A 23,526-nucleotide genomic window follows, 5' to 3' on the forward strand; every position below is an offset into this window, starting at 1 on the left:
CAGAAAGGGTCGAAAATAAAAGCCCAAAGACCACACACACGCCAGCACTTGTACTTCAAAACCCCAGCTAGGAAAGAAGCTCAAGGGTCAGTGGGGTTGGACACAAGTGGTGGCCTTGGAGAAGCACAGCTTCTGTGGGCAAACCAGAGAAAGAGAGAGAGAAGGAGACGTATGCTGGGGAACACGGAAGTGAAGAGTAAGAAGGGAATAAGAAGAAAATGAAGGATCCCACAGAAACGAAAGACAAACAAGACACGCCCCTCCTCCCTACACCATCCATAAAAGTGCACAGAGGAGGGGGCTATAGAACTCTCCAAGTAGGGAATGAACAGATCACAGAAAGAGCAGGTCACAGACACAGAAAAACTACTGTGAAAATCAGAAAATGCTAATAAAAGCATTTCAGCTGATGATTCCCTCCCCCTCCTTTTGAAAAGCCACAAAGCTGAAGAAAATGGCAGCACAATAGTTCAAATGCAATTTAAAATCTTCAAACAAGCGTTTGGGATATGAAAAAAAGAAAAAAATCCTGAAACAGAAATACAAAAACTAAGAACAGAAATGAGCAAACAAACAACAACCGAAAAAAGAAACATAACAAGAGTTGAACTCAGAAAAGAAACAGAAAAAGGACACTTCTCCCAAATAGACTGTGAGGGGTGCATCTCCCTACAGTTAAACACAGGGAAAGGAAAGAAACTCATTGGCACAACTTGCCAACCAGTGAACTATGAACAACCCTATGGACTAGCAGATAGGGCCAGATGTCACTATCGGCATTGAAGGACCAGCTAAGGTTTACTGATTTCATCTTCAAATGTGAGGAGGCAGAATAATCAAGGAAGAAGAGCATGTGTTTTGGCTTCAGATAAACTCAGTCTCCACTAGTTACTAAAGCTGCACTGAGAAATTATTTCTATCACTCTAAGCCTCTTATTTGTAATTCGTGGTTGGCTGGTTGGTTGGGTGGATGGGTAGGTAGGGAGACACACACAAACGCGCGTGCACACACACACACACACACACACACACACAAATTGTACTTGTCTGAACCTGGGTTCCTCCCAAAAGCAGAGCATCACAGAGGGCTTGTATAGAGACAATTTAATTGGCAGGAGAAATAAAGGACCACAGAGGGTGAAACTGGAAAGAAGCATGAGCCAATACAAGGGTACCATATTGAGATGCTCATTGCTGTGGGCAACTGGAACTTAATCTTGCCAGACTCTCTGAAAATGATTAGAAAGCTTTTGGAATGGCCTCTGCAAAGACAACGAGAAGCATTTCTCCACTGGCTCCTACTCTCTCTAGTTAAGGGCTGTCCTAGAGGGTGCATTAACGTCCAGGCATTTCCAGACTGAATAAGCCTCTGAGCCCTCCCACCACTATCTCTTGCTGGGTGGGCCTTGGAAAAGCCCTGGAGCAGAAAGGAAAAGATGGGCGGTGAGCATACTTCAGAGAAGTCACTGTCAGGGCAAAATGAGACAAAGCCTGATTGAAAGAGTCTGAAAATGATGTGAGGCGCTGCTTCAGAGGCAACTGATAGAATATAGCTCAAATTTGCTCCCATCTCTGTTGCTGAACATGTGTACCAAACCATTCCATTGTACACCTTAAAATTACATGATGTTACATGTCAATTATATCTCAAATAAAGCTGGAAGAAAATAAATTAGTCTCTGAGTCTTTCAAGGAGGAGCTAGTTGCTACTATATAATGGTGACAGGGAGACCCTTATCTTCAACTGAAGGAATTTACTAGGAGGTTTGCTGCTGCTTCCGTGCCTGGTAAATAAGGCTGAAGAGGCATCTGGCCCAGTCCAAGGGCAAGGCAAGCAAGTGAAGGCTCAGATCCCTCCGAGATGCAGGGCTTAATCAAGTTAACAACCTGGTTGGTTGTCCATCTTTTTTGGTGCCATTGCCACAGGTCTCTGCGGGTCAAGGCCCCCTGAGTACTACTTCGCCCATTACGGCAATCACATCTACCTTGTCCCTGATGGTAAGTACCACCATCTGGCTTCCGTTATTCCAGAATCCTATCATTTCTAGGGGGCATGAGGGAACCCGGTTCCATGGTAGCACCTCCTATCAACCCCGGCCTCTTTCCCATCACCAGTGCATTCTGGACTACCTTGGTGAGTGACGTATTTTCTTTGGACCCTCCCAAGGAACATGGTCAGATAGGATGTTCTCTAGTCGCATATAATAAATCCATTCTAATATTCTTTCTTCTCCAAAACTTCTGGCTTTCATACTCTGCCAAAGCTGTTCTTGCATATTTCTCTAATTTACTGTAGGTCATATTCATGGCCAAGCTTCAAGAAACTATCCCTGCAGTATATTAGGACCAGGTTACTAAGATATTAAATCCTGACTTATGAATAGTGCTCCCATGTTAATAAATTCTCTCCCATCCACCCCTATTTTTCTGCCACTCCGGGCCCAATACCTTCAAACTCCACTCCCCCATATACTCCTCCAGTTCCTACGGGCACTTATTAACCAGGTCCTGGAATTATATGTCTGAGTATTTCCTCCCAGAACAAGTATATCCCCGATTAGGTTACACAAAGATTGCGTCTAGTTCTAGAGGCAATAGGGTAGAGGGTGGGGCAGATTCTAAAGAGGACAAGCATCCTTTTGGGAGGCACGAACCTCCATAAGATCCTTCCATGGTGTCCAAATGCGAGGGCTGTTCTGTTCTAACAAGGCACTGGTTCTGCCTGTCCAAAGGATCAGGGAAATTCAGGGGTCCAAAATCATCTGGCTTATCCACCCAGATGTTCCCATCAGGGATCTCAGGGTGCGATTCTTTCCATCTGAGGGTGCTGACTTTGACCCCAAATACCCAACAAGGGTATACAGGAGAAGCAAGGTGTATATATGAACAATATAGAATACAGGACTTCTATAGGGGTTTGATCGCACACAGGTATGAGAGTTAAACAGTCTATGTAATACTGCTGCTTGTGTCTTCTGCAGGGCCCAGTTGGGTCTGAACAGAGCAGGGCAAGCAAGTGGAAAGGAAAGGTGAATGTGAAGTGGGAAGGAGCAAGGAGCAAGGGTAGGCTGTAATCCCAAAGACAAGCTGGGACCCATGAAGTTAACAACCTGTCTGTCTCTCATACCTTCCATGCCTCCAACTTCGATGATGCAGGCAACCTGGGGAAAAGCTGCACACTGTGACCAAGGATTCTAAGAAGTTGACGGAGGTGAACCAGCAGGAGCTGATAGAGCTACAGGCCTGGTGGTGAAGGCTGCTGCATGCCAACAATATGACACAGCAGATTGGCAACGACGTGTGGGAGCCGCAGCAGTGCCTAGTACCAACCTTCACATGTAAAAGGAATACGGCTGCTGCTTCACTTCTGCCTTTAAATCTTGCCCAAAATATCTCTGTGGCCAGTGCTAACCCAGAAGCCGGAGGGGAGTTCTGGGAAACGTCATTCTCAAGTTAGCTCACCTGCCACAGTACAAACCCACCCAAAAAGATATACCGCTCTACCGCCCTTAGGATTAAATCCGGGGCCTGCTTCCTTAGCATCAGCTGTCCTCAGGCTGCAGGCAATGACAATCTTTTCAAATGCTGCCATGGAGGCTGTCTTTTCACAGTGTGTCCTGCAATGATAGCTGGCGGGCCTACGTCTGTCAGTCCCTCATTTTCAGTTTCCAATGGTAAAAGAGGTCAGTCAACTCCAGAGTCCTTTTATAATTACCACTGTCCCCATACCACTCAAGTCACAGAGCTGTGGCATGACCCAACGCTTCACCTTCCATTCAATGCCAGGCCCAATGCCTTGCAGGCCGGAGTCTCAGTAATTGTTCTGTCACACATACTCGGCTCCAAGACCCCATCTGAAGTATGCTTCCTAGAGCCAGTGAGGTACTGGCTTAGCTGGGGCTCATGTGCACATGGTTTGTTTGGAACGTAATCCCAGTAAGAAAGAATGAGGAAGAACTCAAGAGAGTGAATGGGAAGAAGGAAAAGCCAATACAAAGATGCGTTATCAACTCAATCTAATCTAAACTTTTTTTTTCAATCTGGACCTTTTGAGGAATGTATGGCATGCCCCTCAGATTTTCCACTCTCGGATCAATACAGAGAAGCATTTATTATCAGCTTCCGTCATCCCCCATTAAGTGAGGGTGGTGTCAGTGGGACATTCACTCCGTACATTTCTGGGATGTGCACTTGCGCCTGCCAAGCCAGCTCCCACTAGGGTGCTAAACCTTAGAGTTAAGAGTCAAAGTCCTGGGGCAGAAAGTGAAAATGTACAGCACGTGTAACTGAAATTAGACACCATCAAATGGTAGCGAGTCGAAGCCCACACACAACCGTTTGCTATGACTGGACTCTAGAGTGAGGCAGGTAGAAAATGGGCTTGTGGGGCGCCTGGGTGGCTCAGTTGGTTGAGAGCCCGACTTCGGCTCAGGTTGTGTCCCACAGCTCAAAGGCTCGTGAGTTCGAGCCCCACCTCAGGCTCTGTGCTGACAGCACAGAGCCTGGAGCCTGCTTCCGACTCTGTGTCTCCCTCTCTGTCTGCTCCACCCCTGCTCATGCTCTGTCTCCGCCTCTCTGTTTCTGTCTCTCAAAAATAAACATTAATTTTTTTTTAAATAATGGACTTGGGCAATACGGGTGTCAGGGAAAATACTAAGCACATGTGTACGTTTTCAGAATTCAACGAGACACAAAATGCTTGGCAGATTTCCTAACGCTCAAAGCTCAACAAATGATAAGTATTGCCATCAGGTTAGACACTGACCTAAGACTGTGGTAGTGGCAATGGCTGAGCAAGAAACAGATAAATGAGGCACTTCAGAGTTAAAAGCACACAACAGGGAGAGCAAATGGGTGGGCAGGAAGAACGTAAGGTAAAGGAGGAAGTCCAGGATGGTTCTAGTTAGGGTCCTGGAGGGATGGAGAATGACAGCCCCATGAAAAAAAACAGGGAAAGCTGGAGGAAGAAGCGTTATTCAACTTGAGAGTGCAAGGTACCTGTGGGCTTCCCGCCTGTTTTATGTTCAGTAGGCATCTGGGAATGACTGATCAGAAACTCACTGATGACAGCTAAGCTGAAACTAGACTTGGATAGTAGTTCAAGCCATGATGATGACTGATTTCCCAGGAACAATATGTACCTTTACAAGAAAAGAGGGCTGATGATAGACTACCAATATCTACAAGACACGCAGAGAGATGGAGGCTAGAGACAAGGAATCAGGAGGAAGGGCACAGAGTCCCTGGGTAAAGGGAAGACAGTGCCAGCACTTGGGCACCAACTGCTCTGAAAGAGGTTAAGTAAAACAGAGACGTTTCCACTGGATCAGGAAAACAAGGCAACCTTAGTGACTTCAGAGGGGACCCTCATGCTGGAAGGTGATTGGGACGGAAGCCCTCTGCACATCAAAGAATGAATGGGAGATAAAGAAGTAGAAACAGCTGTATAAACTACTCTTTCAAAACCGGGTGGAAAAGAGAACGATAGATAGCAAAAACTCGAGGGCCACAGAAGATGTGGAGGTTTTTTTTGGGGGGTTGTTTTTTTTTTTTTAACAAGACGATTCAAATGTGTTCGTAGGAAGCAGAGTTTGAGGATGAGGGAAAGGGGCGGGAGAGAATGGGAGTAAGTTCTCTGAGGAAGTGGAAGATTTCAAAAAGAGGTGTGAGAGCACATTCTGACTCAAACATCTTCATTTAATATGCTTGGATTTATTTTTAATATACCAACTAGGAAATGTGTATTTAGCATCTAATTGCTGAGACCAACCTAATAAAGTTATAAAACAACTTTTCTTATGAAATCTTGCCTTTTCTTGTTCGACACTACAAAAACATAAGCTTCTTGGATTAATTTTAGTTTCAGTCAAAAGGTGACAATTGTATGCAGTGAGAAACAAATTTTCCTCTGCTATTTCAGTTCTTTTTTTCTTTTTGTCAGGGGGAACTAAACTATTTCTAAAACAATTTATTAGATAAGCTCTAACTTTGGGGGGTGTCCAGTGCGGAATTCGCGGCACATACATAACTCTGAAATCAAACATCTTTAACCTCTGTCCACAGGCTCCAATTAGCCTAGTGCTAGGGAGCATATGAGAGCTGGAAAACACGCTAAATAGTTAGCACATCAGGTTCCTTTTAACTGCCAGGAGGTAAGCTATTCTGAAGCTGTTTAGATTTGTGGTTGGGCCTCAAACCATGTCTCTGGACAGCATTTTGCTGGAGGCAGAACAAAGTTATATTTAATATCTGTGTACTTTAAAACAATGCTGCCCACTTTTCTCTTACTGCCAGGGTCACTTACCTTGAAAACTCACTGTACTTTCGGTGTATAAAACAGTCATGTTTACTTAGCCAACTGATTTCGGAATGACACGATTGGGCCAGCATGAAAATGGAGTCAATAAGAAAACAAAATGCTTATAAAGCAGCAACAAACAGCCTTTTTTCCAATACGCATACCAAATAAATTTAACTTAGAAGAACTGAACTAAATATAAAACACTTCAAAAAGAAGAAAAAGAACATTATGCTTACTAAGAATTTTTGGCATGATTCAGGGAACATGTTCAGAGAACTGACCTCTGGGAGAGCACACAGAAGCATTTCAATGGCTAGGCCTGAAAACCTCTTTTCCGCAAGCGGTTCTCCATTCTGTAAACTCTCATCTTATAGCAGGCACATTCTGTGTCAACCTTCTGCGTGTTTTTCTAGATCTAAGAAGTTTTAAAGGACGAGACTAACAATTTTTTTAAACAATGGAATTCTTTTTCTCTTCTTGAATAAAGAATTGGCTTTGCTTCACAATTCATAGCGAAGGAAAAAAAAAATATATGCCTGAGCTCAAAACTCCCATATCTTCCTGCCACCAAATCAACAAAGGCACCTGTATCCTCTCCCTTTTCCCTTTGATTATCCTAGAAGTGGTGGCATTCTCTTATCAGAGGCTAATCTCTGCTCCCCCTTCGTGTCCCCTTCCTCTCAGGGACCCTGCTGCCGTCAGATATCTGCTTGCGTTTGTGGAGTTTTCGATCTCAATCTCTCTCTCTGTAATGGATTCAGACTAGTGTTATCTAGCATGTTCTAACACTATTCACATTAAAAGAACCAAAGATACCCACCTCGAACCCCCCGTTCCTGTCTAAGTCTGTCTCTCTAATCTCCAGAACCAAATCTCTCAAAGTTGTTTCCCCTTGCATCCATTCCTCAGCCCATCCGCTCTGGCTGCTCCTGCCAACTCGCAGCCACAGCCACTCTAGATAAGGTGGTGAGCTGGCGGTCGGACCAGACACGTGCCCATGAGGCACCACTCCCCCTGGGCTTCCACAAGGTTCTCTCCTGGCTTTTCTTCTGGCTGTTCCCTCTCTGTGTCCCTTTGCAGCACCTCCTTTCCTACACATCCTCCGAACTGTCGAGTTGTCCAAGGCTCACTTCTGAATCCTCTTCCTCTCTCCATTCTATAGTCTCTCCTAAAATGACCTCACCTCCACCTAGGCCTGCAATGTCACCTAAATCCCAGCAATGCTAGGATCGTCACCTGCAGCCCAGACATCTTTTCCAAGCTTCAGACCCACACCTTACTAATGAACGAAAGCACGGAGACTTAGAATGGGACTTGGGCCACACTGCCTGGGTTTCAAAACCAGTTCTACTTACTTCCTGGGTAACCCTGAACAGGCCAGAGAACCTCTCTAAGCCTCAGCCTCCCAATCTGGAGAACTGGCATAGTAATAATACTTGCTTCATAAGGTTATTGTGTGGATTAAATGAGTCGATGCAAGTACCTACTAGGTGGCACACAGAATATGTCAAACGTATCTCAAACTTGCTTTGATCCACATAAAACTGGATCCTATCTTTTCTGCCCACCCCCACATATATCATGCCTGGTTTACCATCTGTGAGTTCTAAGATGAGCCCCCCCATGATGCTCTGCATGATCTCCTGCCCTTTGAGTGAATGAATGATAACACCCTTGCAATAAGGGATGTTGCAGATGTAACTAAGGTCCCAAATCAGTTGGCCTTATGATCAGCAGAGTACCTAGGTAGGTCTGCCTGATCACATAGGCCTAGAGATTACAGAAGAAGATCTAAAAGTCAGAGAGTCAAAGCACGCAAAGCGCTTGACGTTCCGTTGCCTGAAGAGAGAGGGGCCAAATGAGAAAGAATGCAGATGGCTTCTACCAGCTGACAGAGGCCCCCGGCTCACAGCCAACAAGGAAACCAGGACCTCAGGCCAATAACTACAGGAACCAAAATCTGCCAACTACAAGAATGAGCTTGGAAGTGGATGTTTACCCAGAGTCTCCAGACAAGAGTAGTATGGGTACCACCTTGATTTCAGCCATGCTGGGTGGACTTTTAACCCACCAAACTGTGAGCTAATAAACAGATGTTATTACAATCCATAAATTTGTGGTAATTTGTTCACAGCAATGGAAAATTAACATACCATCTGAACAAAGAGCACCTTCAAACACACATTTGTTCCAGCCAGAAAGCCCCCTATGAATACAACACTAAGTTCTGCTGAGATTCTGTCTCCTAAATACATCACAAACATATTCACAGTTCTTAACCTGTTACCTAATCCAAACTGTACCTTCCATCTGAACTTCTGCCACAGCTCTTAACTGGTTTCCCTTCGCACAGTCTTCCTGCCTATTCTCCTCACGAGACTGGGAGCCATTTTTTATAGTGCAAAACTCATCTCGGAAAAATCCTTCACGGCCTCACACTGCACTCAGGATAACACCTGAGCACTCATCACAACTTACAAATCCCTGCAAAAAATGGCTCTGGCTACCTTTTCAGCCTCATTTCCTGTGACTCACCTGCTTGGATGTAATGTCCAAGGCACAGAGGCCTGTCTTCCAGTAACCCTGGTGTGCCAAGCGATTTCCCACATTAGGGCCATCTGTGTCACTTCCCCTGACTCACCACCCTGTGATAGCCAGGGCCTCAGCTTCAATGTTACTACTTCACAGAAGCCTTCTCTCACCCCTAACGTGATGCCAGGCCACCCTGTTAGACTCTCTCACAGAACCCTGTGTCTGTTTTTTTTTTTTATGTTTATTTACCTATTTTGAGAGAGAGAGGGAGAGAGAGAGCAGGAGAGGGACAGAGAGAGAGAGAGAGAGAGAGAGAGAGAGAGAATCCCAAGCAGGCTCTGCACCATCTGCACAGAGCCCAATGCAGAGCTCAATCCCAAAACCACGAGATCATGACCTGAGCTGGAATCAAGAGTCAGATGCCTAACCGACTGAGCCACCCAGGCACCCCAGAACCCTGTATTTCTTCCCAGAGTTATCACAATTGCAATCATATGGCTGTTTGTATGATTATGTATTTAAGGTCTTTCTCTCAGATTTAGCTCAGTGAGGGCAGGAGCCATACAGTTTGTTCCTTGCTAAAACCCAGCCTCTGGTACGGTGCCAGACACAAAGGAGGAATTCAACAGTCCTTAATGGATGAATAAAACTGTGGCTGTTTTGCCCAACTTACACATGGCAAAATTAGGCGATGATTTGATTTGGACGTGCACCATTAGATTTGTCCTAACCCAGCCATATCTATAATGTACATATGATGGACATACAAAGGACATATGGGGCAAGTTCACGGGAAGGTGTTTCTGCAAATCTGCTAGAATTCAGTGTCCATGCCCTCTTAAGGCAGCATCATATTTAGATCTGAGGTGCAACATTGTCCTTATTACATATTTTGAATAGTTTTTCCCTGAGGAAAAACATACAATTCCACTCCGGTATTGATGTGGTCAGAGGACAGAGTGCTTCAGTTGACTGAATTTTCCAGTTGATGAAGGGATATTCCACTAATGTAGAAAACTGCCTGGTACAAAGACAGCCCTGTGTATGCCCTCCACTCTCTGCCAACAGAATTCGCTTCTGAAAGTATGCCTCTATTTTATTAATTTCTCATTATTTCTCTCATTTTTATCATTTCTTTAAAAAAATCAAGTGCTATTAGTTAATAAAGACCTCACTTTTTTTTCTTTTAAGAGAAATATAAAAATAGCACGAGCACCATATGACAGGGATTTTATTTAAGAAGCAAAACACTGAAGAGAAAGTCCAATATCTTCCCATATTGCCCATATTATTTATGCTTTGTATATATGTGTTTGAATATAAATGCATTTAATTATATATTTACCTAAATCCTCTCCTGATCCAGAAAAGATTCGAGGCAAATTACTTGGATGAACTAAAGCGTAAGAACGAAAACAGAAAGAGAAGGCAGACTAGAGACAAAAAATGATACTAGAAAGAGACTCAAGATGCACGCCAGACCACAATTTCATGTGATACAGGCTTGAGTCGTGAAGCTTTCTAGCGCTAACTTGATAAAAGAGGGAACCATTTCACAGCGTTCCTCTGGAAAACAGAACAGCTGGTCAGAAGCAGCTCAGCTAGGGTCGGTACTAAGATCAGAAAGGAATGTCTTCTTGGGGATTCCTTAGAGAGGACACCATTCTGCTTCTACTAAGAAAAACACTTGTTACCATCTTCTACTAAAACAGTTGCTTAAATAACTGCCTGCTTCACATTGTTATCCTACCCAATTATCCAGGCTTGGGGCAAAATTATCTCTTGGCTCACCCAATCTTAAGCAAGATGTAATAGTTTCCTATTATTGCTGTAAAAAGAGAAAGAAAAAAAAAAACCCATAAACTTCATAGCTTATTAACAACCCAAATTTGTCTTCTTACAGTTCTGGAGATCAGAAGCCTGAAACTGGATCTTACCAAGCTAAAAGCAAGGTGATAACTGAGCTCTCCACATTCCTTGGATCATGGACCCCTTTCAGCAATGCTGTCACTTCAAGCTCTGTTTCCTCGGTCACATCCCCTTCTCTGACTCTGACCTTTCTGTCTCCCTCTTATAAGGACCCTGTGATTGCATGAGGCCCCCTAGGATAATCTCACCTGCAAGGTCTCTTGGCCTTGTAAGAAAATATATTCACAGGTTGCAGGTTAGGGCATGGATATCGTGGGAGACTTGGGGTGGCTTTATTCAGCCTGCCACAAGGCCCCATCATTTATCTATTTGCAGCTACCGAAATTGTAAGGATAGTGTCAGAAAACACCAATGTAAGGTCAAATCTACAAAGTAATGACAAAGCTTACCAATGGATAACTTAATCAAAAGGGTTTTTTTTTTTTTAATAATGTTTATTTATTTTTGAGACAGAAAGAGCACAAGCAGGAAAGGGGCAAAGAGAGAGGGGGACAGAGGATCCGAAGCAGGCTCTGCACTGACAGTGGAGAGCCTGTGGTGGGACTCAAACTCACAAACTGTGAGATCATGCTCTGAGCCAAAGTCGGACGCTCAACCGACTGAGCCTCTCAGGCGCTCCAATCAAACTAAGTTTTAATTCAAGAATTAACCTCAGACTTCTTTTAAGGAGCAAGTTCACCTTCTATATTCCAAATAGTTTGATACAGAAAAATATTATTTACACAATTTTTTTTGTCAGGAACACACCGGTTATAAAAAGAAGCACACCTACACAAAAACTTGAGTGTGAAATAAAGTAACTGCAATACCAAGTACTGTACTAAACACTGTGAACTTTACCTCCCTATTCTGTCTGCAGTCACAGGGGAGAATGCCTACATTTTTACAAAAAAAAAAAAAAAAGTGAGATCATCAGCTCACTCAATACTTTAGGAAGGTATTAAGTCCAGAGAACTCACTTGATATTTGGAGGGACAACAACAACTGAACCCAAAGGGACATGATTAGGGACAAACGTAATTAGGGCAAGATTCTATTTTAGACCCTATTCATCTTCTTTCACAAACCAGAGGAATGTAGGAGCGCTCTCACCTTGGAGGTGCATAAAGAGATCTGTAAATCATTATGGGAGCTCAGAGGAAAAAACTGTGACAACCTCTCCCTCCCACTGCATTCTGGGACCGACATCTCTCCATGATGGATTGAACTGTAAAGTTTCAATCAACACATGATGTTATAATGTTAGAGTTTTCCCTGAGAGGGGTTTTCACCAAACATCAGCTTCTTTTTCACAGGAAGAATTCAATCCTGCCTACCAAACCACTTATGTCTCCAGGAAGCTAAGGTTTCAAGATTCTTTCTTGCCCGGGAGTAGAGATTAATGGTGGGTCTGATACAACAGGCTACTTGCCACCAAGAAGGCTATTCTCCCCAAATACACTTGAATCCCTCTTGACTTAAGGACTGAAGACCAAGTGAGACTTATCCCAGGAATGCAGGATTGGCTTAACACCTCTGAATTAATTAATGTAAAATACCACACCAATAAAACAAAAAACAAACACCACATGATCATCTGCATAGATGCAAAATAAGTATCTCACAAAATCCAATGCCTTTTCATGATTTAAAAAAACAAACAACAAACAAACAAAAAACATTGAAACAGGCTAGGAAAAGAAGGGAACTTCCTCAACTTCATACAGGGCATCTACGAAAAACCCAAGGCTAACCTCATACATAATGGCGAAAGATGGAAAAAGACTAAACCTTCTACCCCTAAGATCAGGAACCAGACAAGGATGCGTGCTCTCACCAATTCTACTGATCATATTATACTAAAGGTTCTAGCCTGGGCAAGTAAGCAAAATAAATAAATAAATAAACAAATGGCATGCACATTGAAAAGGAAGAAGTAAAACCATCTCTACTTGCAGATAACACAATCTTATACATAGAAAATCCTAAAACATCCACTAAAAAACTATGAGAACTAATCAACTAGTTCAGCAAGTTTGCAGGATACTAGATCAACATGCAGAAATAAATTAGATCTCTATATACTTACAATGAACAGAAACTAAAATCATCAAGAAAATAATTCCTATTACAATAACATCAAAAAGAATAAAATATTTAGGAACAAAATGAACAAAAAAATACAAACTTTTACTCTGAAAATTACAAAATGTTGTTAAAAGAAATGAAAGAAGATCTAAATGAATGGAAAAACTTTCCATGTTCATGGATCAGAAGACTTACTATGCTAAGATGGCAATACTCCTGAAACTGACCTTCAGGCTCAGTGTGATCCCTAACAGAATGCCAGTGGACTTCTTTGCAAAAATTGACAAGATAATCCTAAAATTCTTACTGTTATTCAAGGGACGCAGAATAGCCAAAAAACATTCGGAAAACAGAAAAACAAGACTGGGGGACTCATACTTCCCAAGAGCAAAACTCACTCAAAAGTTACAGTAGTCAGCACAATGTGGTACTGGCATAAGGAAAGAGAATCTAGAAATAAATCCATACATCTATGGCCAATTGATTTTCCACAAGGATGGAAAGACAGTAAAATGGGAAAGAATAGTCTTTCAACAAATGGGTCAAAAACCCAAATATAACAGCTAAGACCATAAAACTCTTAGAAGAAAACAGGTATAAATCTTCTTGAATGTTGGGTTAGTCAATGGTTTCTTAGATACAACACCCAAAAGCCAAGAGACAAAAGAAAAGAGATAAATTGGACTTCATCAAAATTAAAGGCTTTTGTGCCTCTTAAGGATGCCATCAAAAATAAAAACAGAAAGTCAGGCAGAGAAGGGCAGATACCATGTTTGCACATATAGGTAGATTAGAAGGAACTTAACAGAGGACCATGGCGGAGAAGAAGGGGAAAAATAGTTGGGGAGAGGGAGGGAGGCAAATCATGAGAGACTCTTGAATGCTGAGAACAAACTAAGGGCTGATGGGGGTGGGGAAGAGGGGAAGGGGGGTGACGGGCATGGGGGAGAGCACTTGTTGGGATGAGCACTGGGTGTTATATGGAAACCAACTTGACAATAAACTATTTAAGAAAAAATAAATTAATTAAAAAAAAAGAAGAAAAAAATAAAAAAAATAAAAACAAAAAGACACCCACTTTATGGGAGAACATATCAGGTAAGAGACTTGTATTGAGAATACATAAAGATTCACATTTCAATAATAAAAAGACAACCAGTTAAAAACTGGGCGAAGGATCTGAAGAGACATTTCTCTAAACATATGCAACTGGCCCATAATCACATGAAAAGACGCTTAACATTATTAATCATTAAGGGAACACGAATCAAAACCACAATGAGATACCACCTCTTCTCACTAGAATGGCTACAAGCAAAACCATAATCACAAGTGTTAACAAGGATGTGGAGAAACCGGAGCCCTGTACATTGCTACTGGGACCATAAAGTGGTAAAGCCACTTTGGAAAACTTACAAAGTTAAACACAGACCTACCATGTGATCCAGTAACTTTGCTCTTGGAATGTACCCAAAAGAAACAAAAACATGGATCCACACAAAAAAAGGTTGTATGCAAATGTACATAGCACCATTATGCACAATAGCCAAAAGGTGAAAACAATCCAAATGTCAGTCAACTAATGAACAGATAAATATGGCTTATCCATATAATGGGAAGGTATCTGTCAATTAAAAAAACGAAGGGCAGATACATGTTGTAACATGGATGAAGCACTAAGTTCTGTGAAAGAAGCCAGTAATTAAAGGCTACTTATTGTAAAATTCTATTACTTGAAATGTCCCTAGGCAAAGGTACAGAGGCAGAAAGTAGAATTAGCAGTTGCCTCAGGCTGGGGAGGGGTGGTGATAATGTGGAGTGGCTGATAGCAAAGGGCAAGACATTTCTTTTCAGGGTGATGGAAATGTTCTAAAATTAGATTGTGATGATGGTTGCAGAACTCTATAAAGATACTAAAATTCACTAAATTGCACAACTAAAACAAGTGTATTTTATGATATGTAAATTGTATTTCAAAAACTCTATTTAATAAATACCGCTGCCTCCACCTTGCTCTTTTTCTCCGACTGCCTGTTCTACAGGAGCCTGCTGTCATATCATGAGGACATTCAAACAGCAGTGTGGAGAGGTCCCCGTGGCAAGGAAGTGAGGCTTCCTGCCAACAACATGAGGGAGAGAGAGGTCTTAGAAGGGGACTCCCCAGCCCCAGACAAGTCTTCAGGTGACTACAGTCCTAGCCAACATCTTGACTACAAACTCATGAGACCCTGTGTCAGAACCATCAAGCTAAGCAACTCCTGGATCTCTGACTCACTGAAAGCATGTTGTTTTAAGCCACTAAGTTTTGGGGTAATTTGTTACACAGCAATAGGTAGGTAACACTCCTTCCCTGACTGTCTCCTTAGTGTTAGGCTCTCTCTCTTAATGAAGGACATCTAAGGAAATGTCTTCCCAGCAACCCTTCCTCTTCTAAGAGTTTGGTTTCACTCCCATCCACATGTTCTCTACAGTAGCTGTCACGTTAGTAAATCATGATTCCATTCTCTGGCCTTCACTGAATGATCTGAAAGTGAGCATCTGACCAAAGCCAGGTCAATAAGATCCTTCCCTGAAATGTTTATACTCAAAATTGTGAAAAAGGCAGTATTTCTCCAAAACCTACAGCTGTAAGATGTTAACACTTGGGGTCTGTCAGCAAGTATGATTTTTCCCATGTGGGAGAAGGTAGACAGCAATGGATAAGCATGAAGCCTTCACATAAAAATAAGCAAAGATTTGGGGTGCCTGGGTGATTCAGTCGGTTAAGTGTCCAACTTCAGCTCTGGTCGTGGTCTCACAGTTTGTAAGTTTGAGCCCCCACGTGGGGCTCTGTGCAGTCAGCTCAGAGCCTGGAGCCTGCTTCGGATTCTGTATCTCCCTCTCTCTCTCTGCCTCCTCCCCCACTCATGCTCTGTCTCCCTCTCCCTCTCTTCTCTCTCAAATATATATAAACATTAAAAGAAATTTTTTTAAGAAACAAGCAAATATTTAAGATGGAGGGAGTACAAACAATATATGTCTCTGTGTAAATGGATTTTTGATGCAACTCTGCCCTTCCAATGAATAAATGAGTTAATAAAATAATCCAATATCTTTCCGATAATACCTCCCTCTTTTTTTGTTCTTGTTGCTGTTTAACAGAGAGATTTGATTATTTGAAACCTAAGAGTCCTAACCTCTTCTTTGCTACTTTTATACTCTGTATATCCCTCTGTTGTTATAATTATGACAATATATCCTAATTACTGGTTCCCATGGCCTCCTCCCCTAATATCAGAAGGAAAGACTTCTGCTTAGTCATTTTTGGTATCATCAGTGCCATTTCGCCTAGAAAACAGAAAGTGTCAGGAAATGTATGTGTAACTGATTTAATCAATCCTTGACTCCTCATTCTTCGCGTTTACAATTAATGTCATCAATTTATCAGCCAGTTAACATCTGCAAGGTACTAGGAAATACAATAAACTGTTGGTTGTTGCTTGGTCCTGGAGTTTCATCTATTCAATGACTTCATTCAACAAATATTTGAGTCCATACTATATGCCGAGGGCTGAAAGTAGACAAGGGACATGGTGTCTGCCTCCAAGAACACTACAGTCTAGCACAGACAAGTAAATCCATTATTACACTACTGTATGTTAAATGTTACTGAAGTGATATACACAGGCTGCTAAGCAGTAGCAAGGATCATGCAGAGTTTACACTCCACTTCAGAAGGCAAGATATACACAGAAAAAGATGAGAGCCAGCAATGTGATGTAGGCTAAGCACCAAATAAGTGATTTCTTTTCTTAGTTACATGGGATCAATCTGCACACTTTCAGAAAAGATACCATCATTAACTGATTTTCAGGTTTACATCCAATCAACACCTCCTGAGGACCTCACATGTGCCAAGCAAACTGCTTAGCACTTTTCCAGCAGGGTCTCATTCAATTCTCCCATTTCATTGATGAGAGAAGTGAGTCTAAAAGAGTTGAAGTGCCTTGCCCAAGTCTACACCATGAGTAAGTGGCAGAGCTAGAATGTAGAATTGTCTTCCAATTCCATGTCCAGGTATACCATGCTACTCAGTCTACACAACTGGAACACTTTCCATGTGACACTCATTGCCTTTTCATTCATTCTACAGCGTACAACATGGTGTTGGACACAAATGGGCACTCACCAGCTGCTGACGTGACACAGCTACAATGCTTGTCCACATTGTGAGAAGCAAAGGACCACCTCAGATCAAATTACTTTGATGCCTATTATAGCATCATGTGCAGTTGGCTAAAGATGAACAAACCCTTCAAGTTATGTTTTAACAGTATTTCTGACCACTGTATCCGGTCAGTTGTCCCAGTGTTCAGCAATAAATCAAAATGACTCTTCATTTCCTTTGACAGTTAGCAGTACTAATGAACTCAGTATAATCTCATGATCTATCACCAAAATTTCTAAAATGCAAACTTGAAGGTGATGATTCACAGGGTTAGCAGAGAAGGAGAAGTAAAGCAGTACTCACTGTTTTCTCCAAAACTAGTATTGTTTGCAAAACCCAGAAACTGACCAGTGTTCTACCGCTAATAACAAATATGGTGCTCTTTGGTCACTTAGCAAAAAGCTGCTTGTTGCATGGCCAATAGCTGAGGAGTGTATGTAGCTTTTGTGATACAGCACAATTCTACACATATAAATCAGTGAATTGTTACATAAGATTTAAAAAAGAAAAAGAAAGAAAGAAAAGAAAAGAAATTCAAAATCTGCACACCAGAGAGCACCTGACACCGAGCCTGCCTGGCACAAATCAGATTCTAATACTGAATAAATGTTTACTGAAAAAACTCACTTCATGGCTCTTTCAAAACATAAGCTGTCTATTAAATTGAGAGAGAAAAAAAATCAAACCAACCAAACCCACACAGGTTATGTTAGGAATTCAAAAAGATTATAGGTTAACTAGCTCAGGATACAGAAGAAATTCACAACGACCAAAAAAAAAAAAAAAAAAGTTTAAAAATGTTGAAGTAAGTAAACATGCATTTGACACCCCTCTTAAATTAAGTCACCACACTGGCACTCAGTGGAATGCTAACCAGCAATCTCCTTAGAAATAACAAAAACGAAAAGAACAGGTGACAGACCTAACTCCACAATCTGTTCAAAAGGGTAACAAGGTGTACTAGGTGTGCCCCTGATATCTGCTGTATAAGCTCTGTATCTACATCTTTATATGCCAGAGAAGCTGAATCATAAACCCTAAGAGATGCGCAGGAGAACATTTGATAGTAATCACGAACTTGTTAAATGTATTAAAAGGTATTGTCCAGGAATGAAAAAGTCTCTCCAATACGAGACTGGGCTCCACAAATCTAAGCCCAAACCGTACTGAAAACGGCCAAGATAACCGTTTTCCAAAATGAACAACTCGGACCCACACACCGAATAAAGTAATCTCACAAGTGTGAAGCTTGGGACAACTCAAGTGATCTCAAACGTCACAACATTAGAACGTGAGCGCTTCACCGGGCTGGTTAGTCGCTTTCACTTAGAGCTTTAAATCTACAGAACCTTCTTCTCAAGAGACCTTTGAAAGAATTCAAGGCCAAGTGTAGTATTTCATGATAATTGCAAATAGAAGCCCTCAGACAGATCCTGGAGCCCGCGATCCCTATCTACCTCACAAGACTCTGCACTCACGAAATTCCCCGGGGAACAGCCACCCTTTTATCTCTACAGGACCCCGGCACCTGAGGGGATGGTTCCACAAACCCCCACCGGCACCACCTCTAGGGAAGGACAGGAGGGGAGGAGAAGCAAGTCAGGCTCCCAAACAAAACGTCCTTCGCCCTACACTGAGGAAGGCGCAGCTTTCGCCCGGGTCAGGATGCAGTGACAGAGCTGTCACCTGTGCGGGAAGGGGGCGCGGAGACATCCTCCGAAATGAGTGCCAACAGGCAGCGGTCCGCCGCTCCGCCGGCCACAACGCCCCGCGCCCGCCGCTCATTCCCGGGCTCGGGAAAACTTTCGGCCCGCGCCCCCCTCCGAGCCCCCCCACCCCCCAACCTTCAAGGACCCCGGGCTCCCGCCCCTCCCGCGAGGCCCCGCCCCGGGCCCGCCCCCCGCGCCCACTGCCCGGCCCCGCGCCCCCGGCCCGCGCGGGCACCCGCATGCCCTCGGGGCGCGCCCCCGCGCCGGGCCCGGCCGCCAGAGGGCGGGGTCGCTCACCCGTCCGCAGCTCGTGCGTGACAGTGAGGAGCTGCTCTCCCCCGGCGCCGCCGTCCTCGCTGGTCCCCGCGGCGCCGCCGGCGCTGCCGCCCTCCTCCATCTTCTCCCTTTTCCGATCCCGCGGGGTCCTACGCGGGAACCCGGGAGACAACGGACGCCCGGCCCCTCGCCGCTCGCGCTGCAGCCCCAGGAGCCAGGATGCGGTGGCTCCAGAACTCGGACGCAGCGACGAGTCTCTTTCCCGCTCTGGCCGCACGGCTGGCTCCTCCGCCTCCTCCCCCTTCGGCGGGCACCGCTAGTACCGCGCAACCAAACCGCCCCCTGCTCTGCCGCCTCCTCCTCCTGGCCGCTCCGCCCACAGTCAGCAAGGTAGAGGAGCCATTCTAGCCGCCATCGCTTATTGGGCACAGGGCGCGCGCATCTGTGGACGGCGGCTCTCATTGGGCAATCCTCTCTGATGCCTCAGGGGCCGCCCCGCCCCGCTCCTCGAATTGTTGTTGCTTGGCTGGGAGGCAGGAGAAGGAGAAACGCGACCGCTCTGATTGGTGAGACCTGATATTCTGCCCCGCCCATTTCTGCTGGTGCGCACGCGCAGTCAGGACCTTCCCTTCCCTGACCTCCCCAGAACGGTCACACCCCTTATTCCCCAGCTTCGATCTGTTAGTAAACAGTGTCTAGTAGTCAGGAGGCGCTCGGAGCCTGTGATTGGCTATTGCTGAAAGAGGCGGGGAGGGCTGATTGGAACGTTTGGTCCGCCAATCACAATGGACAGAGGAGGGGCCTAGAGAGAAGAGCTTCTCACACACGTGTTTGCGGACACACCTGAGGGTCCCAGCAGCGGTCCACGGATGTGTGCCCAGCTAGAAGACAGCGTGTCTTAAAACAGATGTTACTTGCCCTAATATGCTTTATACAAGTTAAGTGGAATTTGTGCGTAAAAGCAGGTAGTTCTTAGATATTGCCAAAACTCACAAGCCCAGCTTTCGGTGAGGACTTTTGCAAAGGGTAGACATTTACATTTTGTCATCAAAAGGATACAGAGATTAATAAAACAGAATACAGTCCCTTCCCCTAAGCAGCGTTCAATAGAATGTGAGAAACAATCTGTATATACACAGGAAATATAAAGCAGAGTTTGAAACAAAACAGTGGTACAAACTGTTAGAGAATTGCACAGATGGTAATAATTATTCTCAGTAGGGGAGCGGGGAAAGCTCTTAAGGCAAGGAGAAATTTGAGATAACCAACTTAAAGGATGGGTTAGATAGATATACCAGCAGCAGACATTTCATGCAGAAATGAGCTGTGAGCTTCAGCCTGGCGGTAGAGAAGGCAAGGATGGGTTAAGTGATTGATACGGCTGGGTGGAAATATGACCTAAGAGAAACAGCTAAAAAGTCAAGGTGCTGAAAGACAATGGAGAGCCTTGACTACCATGCTAAGCAGTGCAGATTTTGTACTGTGCTCTAGTCCAGGCTGGCGAGTCTCAAAGAGTAGCTATAATACCAAAGCTGTTCTCTTGGAAGTTAGCTTCAGTTATAGTGAGAAGGATGGACTGAAGAAGGAGAAAAATAACAGGACAAGAATACTGTTGCAAATATAGAACTGTTAACCTAGAAAAAAATAGCCATTTATTTTACCAGCAAAATGGGTTTATTTAAGAATATCAAAGAATTGCAACTTGGGAGGTGCAAGCTACGAAAAAATCATGGACAAGTCCACTAAACAAAGGAGAGGAATTTTTTAGTGGAAAAGGAAGAGGTTGGCAGGGGTTGTTTTTGAAGGGAAGTCCACTGGAGAAAAGCAAGAGTTCAAGGTGACGATGGTTTCTCATTGGCTGAGTTGTAGGGATAGTTGATTTCTTGTAGGAGATGCAATGTACATCTTTCCCTGTTGGACCCTGTAATTGATCATTCTTTCCTCTTGACTATTCTTCTATTGGAATCTATAATTGCCAATCTCTTCCTGTAATTGCTGTGGAGTGATACACTCCCCCTTTTTGCCTCCTGACTCCAGTTTAGTGAGGTTCCCCTTTTGTAATTTTCACAGAATTTATGGGGGCCTAATTTCTGCCAGTAGACCTGAGAATGGGAAAGGGAGGATTAACGATGGCCACTTGGATGTAACTCACAAAGAAGTGACCTTTTATTTTTTTTTTAATTTTTTTAATGTTTTATTTCTAGGAGAGAGAGAGACAGCGTGAGCAGGGGAGGGTCAGAGAGAGAGGGAGACACAGACTGAAACAGGCTCCAGGCTCTGAGCTGGCAGTCAGCACAGAGCCCGATGCGGGGATCGAACCCACGGAACCGTGAGATCATGACCTAAGCGAAAGTCGGATGCTTAACCGACTAAGCCACCCAGGCGCCCCAAGAAGTGACCTTTTAAACTCAGCATGGATTAGATCCGAGGTTAGCAAACATTTTCTGTAAAGGGCCAAGTGGTCTCTTTCACAGCTACTCAACTTTGCTGTTGTAGTGCGAAAGCAGCCGTAGACAATAAGTAAACTAAGCACTATGGTCATGTTCCAATAAAGCTGTATTTATGGATATTGCAATTAAATTTCACATAATTTTCATGTGACACAATGTATTCTTCTTCTTTTAATTCTTTTCAACCATTTAAAAGTGTAAAAACCATTCTTAGCTCTTGGGCTATAAAAAGCAGTCAGTAAACTAGATTTGGCCTGCAGGCCATAGTTTGCAGACTCCTGGATTAGACTGTCAGAAAAGAGAAAGCAGAGAAGGCTTGACAGCCCCTTCAGGTTGCCTCAGCCACCTGGGCTTACCGGCCTGGAACATTTATCCCACTAAACCATGACTGCCTACTTACCTGACTTTCTCCTCCACAAGTACTGTGCTAGCTGGAGCCAGGGAATGACAGTGTGTAATTGTTCATTTGTTCACTCAACAATATTTACACCAATTATGTAACAAGTAATGCGCTAGATGCTAGAAACAGTGGAAGCCAAACAGATGTAATCCTTCTTGCTCTCATAGAGCCTACAGTCTAGAAATGGAAGTAAATATTAAATAATCACATAACAAAATGCAAACTTTCCATTGTGATCATGCTGTAAAGGAAAATTATAGGCTGTTACAATAAAATATATCAACCTACTTTAGGTTGGAGGAAATTGAAGCCCTTAATAAAGAAGTATTATTTTAGCTGATTCTTTAAAGATGAGTAGGTTTTAACCAGGATGTGGCAGAAACTGGCCTGGTGCTCACCAATCTCATTTCCTCTTCCTGGACACACAGGAAGACTACTTATTTTTCCCCTTGCAGTTAGGCTAGGGTCATGTGACTGTGATCTGGCCAGTGAGGTGTGGGCAAACACGATATGTGCCATTTCCAGGCCTGGCCAGAGACCCCCTACATAATCCTCACACTTTCTTCTTTTTCCACAGCAGCTACAAAGGCTGACTTTCAAATATGGGGCACCACAATTTATAAGAACCTTGAACCCTTGAGTCTCCTCTTGAAGAAGAGCCTTCCTGACCTACATCACACTGTGATGTGAGCAATAAATACATCTTCTTAGGCATAAGCTACCAAGATGTTGGGAGTATTTGCTACCAAAGCAAAATCTAGCCTGCCCTGACTATTTCACAAGTGAATTTCGGTGGGGGGGGGGGGGGCGCGGGGAATTTTAGGAAGATGTAGATACCAAGTCCTGAGCCAGGCAAAGAGTCTATATACGTTAGGGATTGAGAGAAAGCCAGGGGGCTAGAACACAGTGAGTAAGAGATTAGGCCAGAGAGGGAGGCAGAGACCCAGTCATGAAGCATGTGGTAGGCCTTATTAATATTTTTGGAGTTTTTCCCGTGTGAAGTTCAAAGCCATGGAAGGAATATAAACAGGAGAATGATATAACGGAATATTATTTTCAAAAGGTCACTGTGATTAGGGTTTGTAGCCTGGGCTGGAGGAAGCAAAAGGGGATACAGGGGGAGATTATCACTCTAGTTTGGGCAGAAGATGACAGTGCGTGCAGGAGACATAGGAAGACATGGAATGTTTCTGGATACGTATTTTGGATTTCATAAAGGATTGGACTTGCTGGGTGAGGGAAATGGGGTGCTTGAATTGACATCAAAGTTTTTAACATGAGCAACTAGATGGATGGGAGGCGATGGTGGTATCATTTAACAAGAGGGGTTATTTAAAGGAAGAGCACATATCAGAGTGAAGATCAGAAGTTTTATTTTGAGATATCCAAGTCCAATATGAAGTAGCTATGTGGATATATGAGTCTGGAGTTCTGCAGAGAGGCCTAGGATAGAGATATAAATTTGGGAATCACTGGTGGATAGATGGTATTTGAGGCCAGAGGTATGAATAAGATCGCCTGGGGCAAATATGTGCAGAAGGAAGAACAGAGCCCAGGACTAAAGTCTAAGGAATTTCAACATTGAGATGTTGAAATGAGAAGGTAGAGCTGAAAGTGTAGAAGGAAAACCCACAGCTTTGTGTCTTGGAAGCCAG

General features: G+C 43.6%; 1 protein-coding gene across 1 annotated transcript in view; it reads right to left on the reverse strand.

The window, feature by feature from the left end:
* The window catches only part of RPS6KA5 (ribosomal protein S6 kinase A5), a 179,614-nt gene extending 160,205 nt beyond the window's left edge, over positions 1 to 19,409 (reverse strand). The window contains exon 1 of the mRNA XM_039232507.1: positions 19,043 to 19,409. Coding sequence (XP_039088438.1) covers positions 19,043 to 19,142 — 100 coding nt within the window. The 5' untranslated portion in view covers positions 19,143 to 19,409. The remainder of the gene's footprint in view (positions 1 to 19,042) is intronic.
* Between the last annotated feature and the right edge of the window lie 4,117 nt (positions 19,410 to 23,526).

The sequence above is a fragment of the Hyaena hyaena genome, unplaced genomic scaffold (assembly GCF_003009895.1).
Source record: "Hyaena hyaena isolate Hyena2069 unplaced genomic scaffold, ASM300989v1 scaffold_67, whole genome shotgun sequence".
NCBI lineage: Eukaryota > Metazoa > Chordata > Mammalia > Carnivora > Hyaenidae > Hyaena > Hyaena hyaena.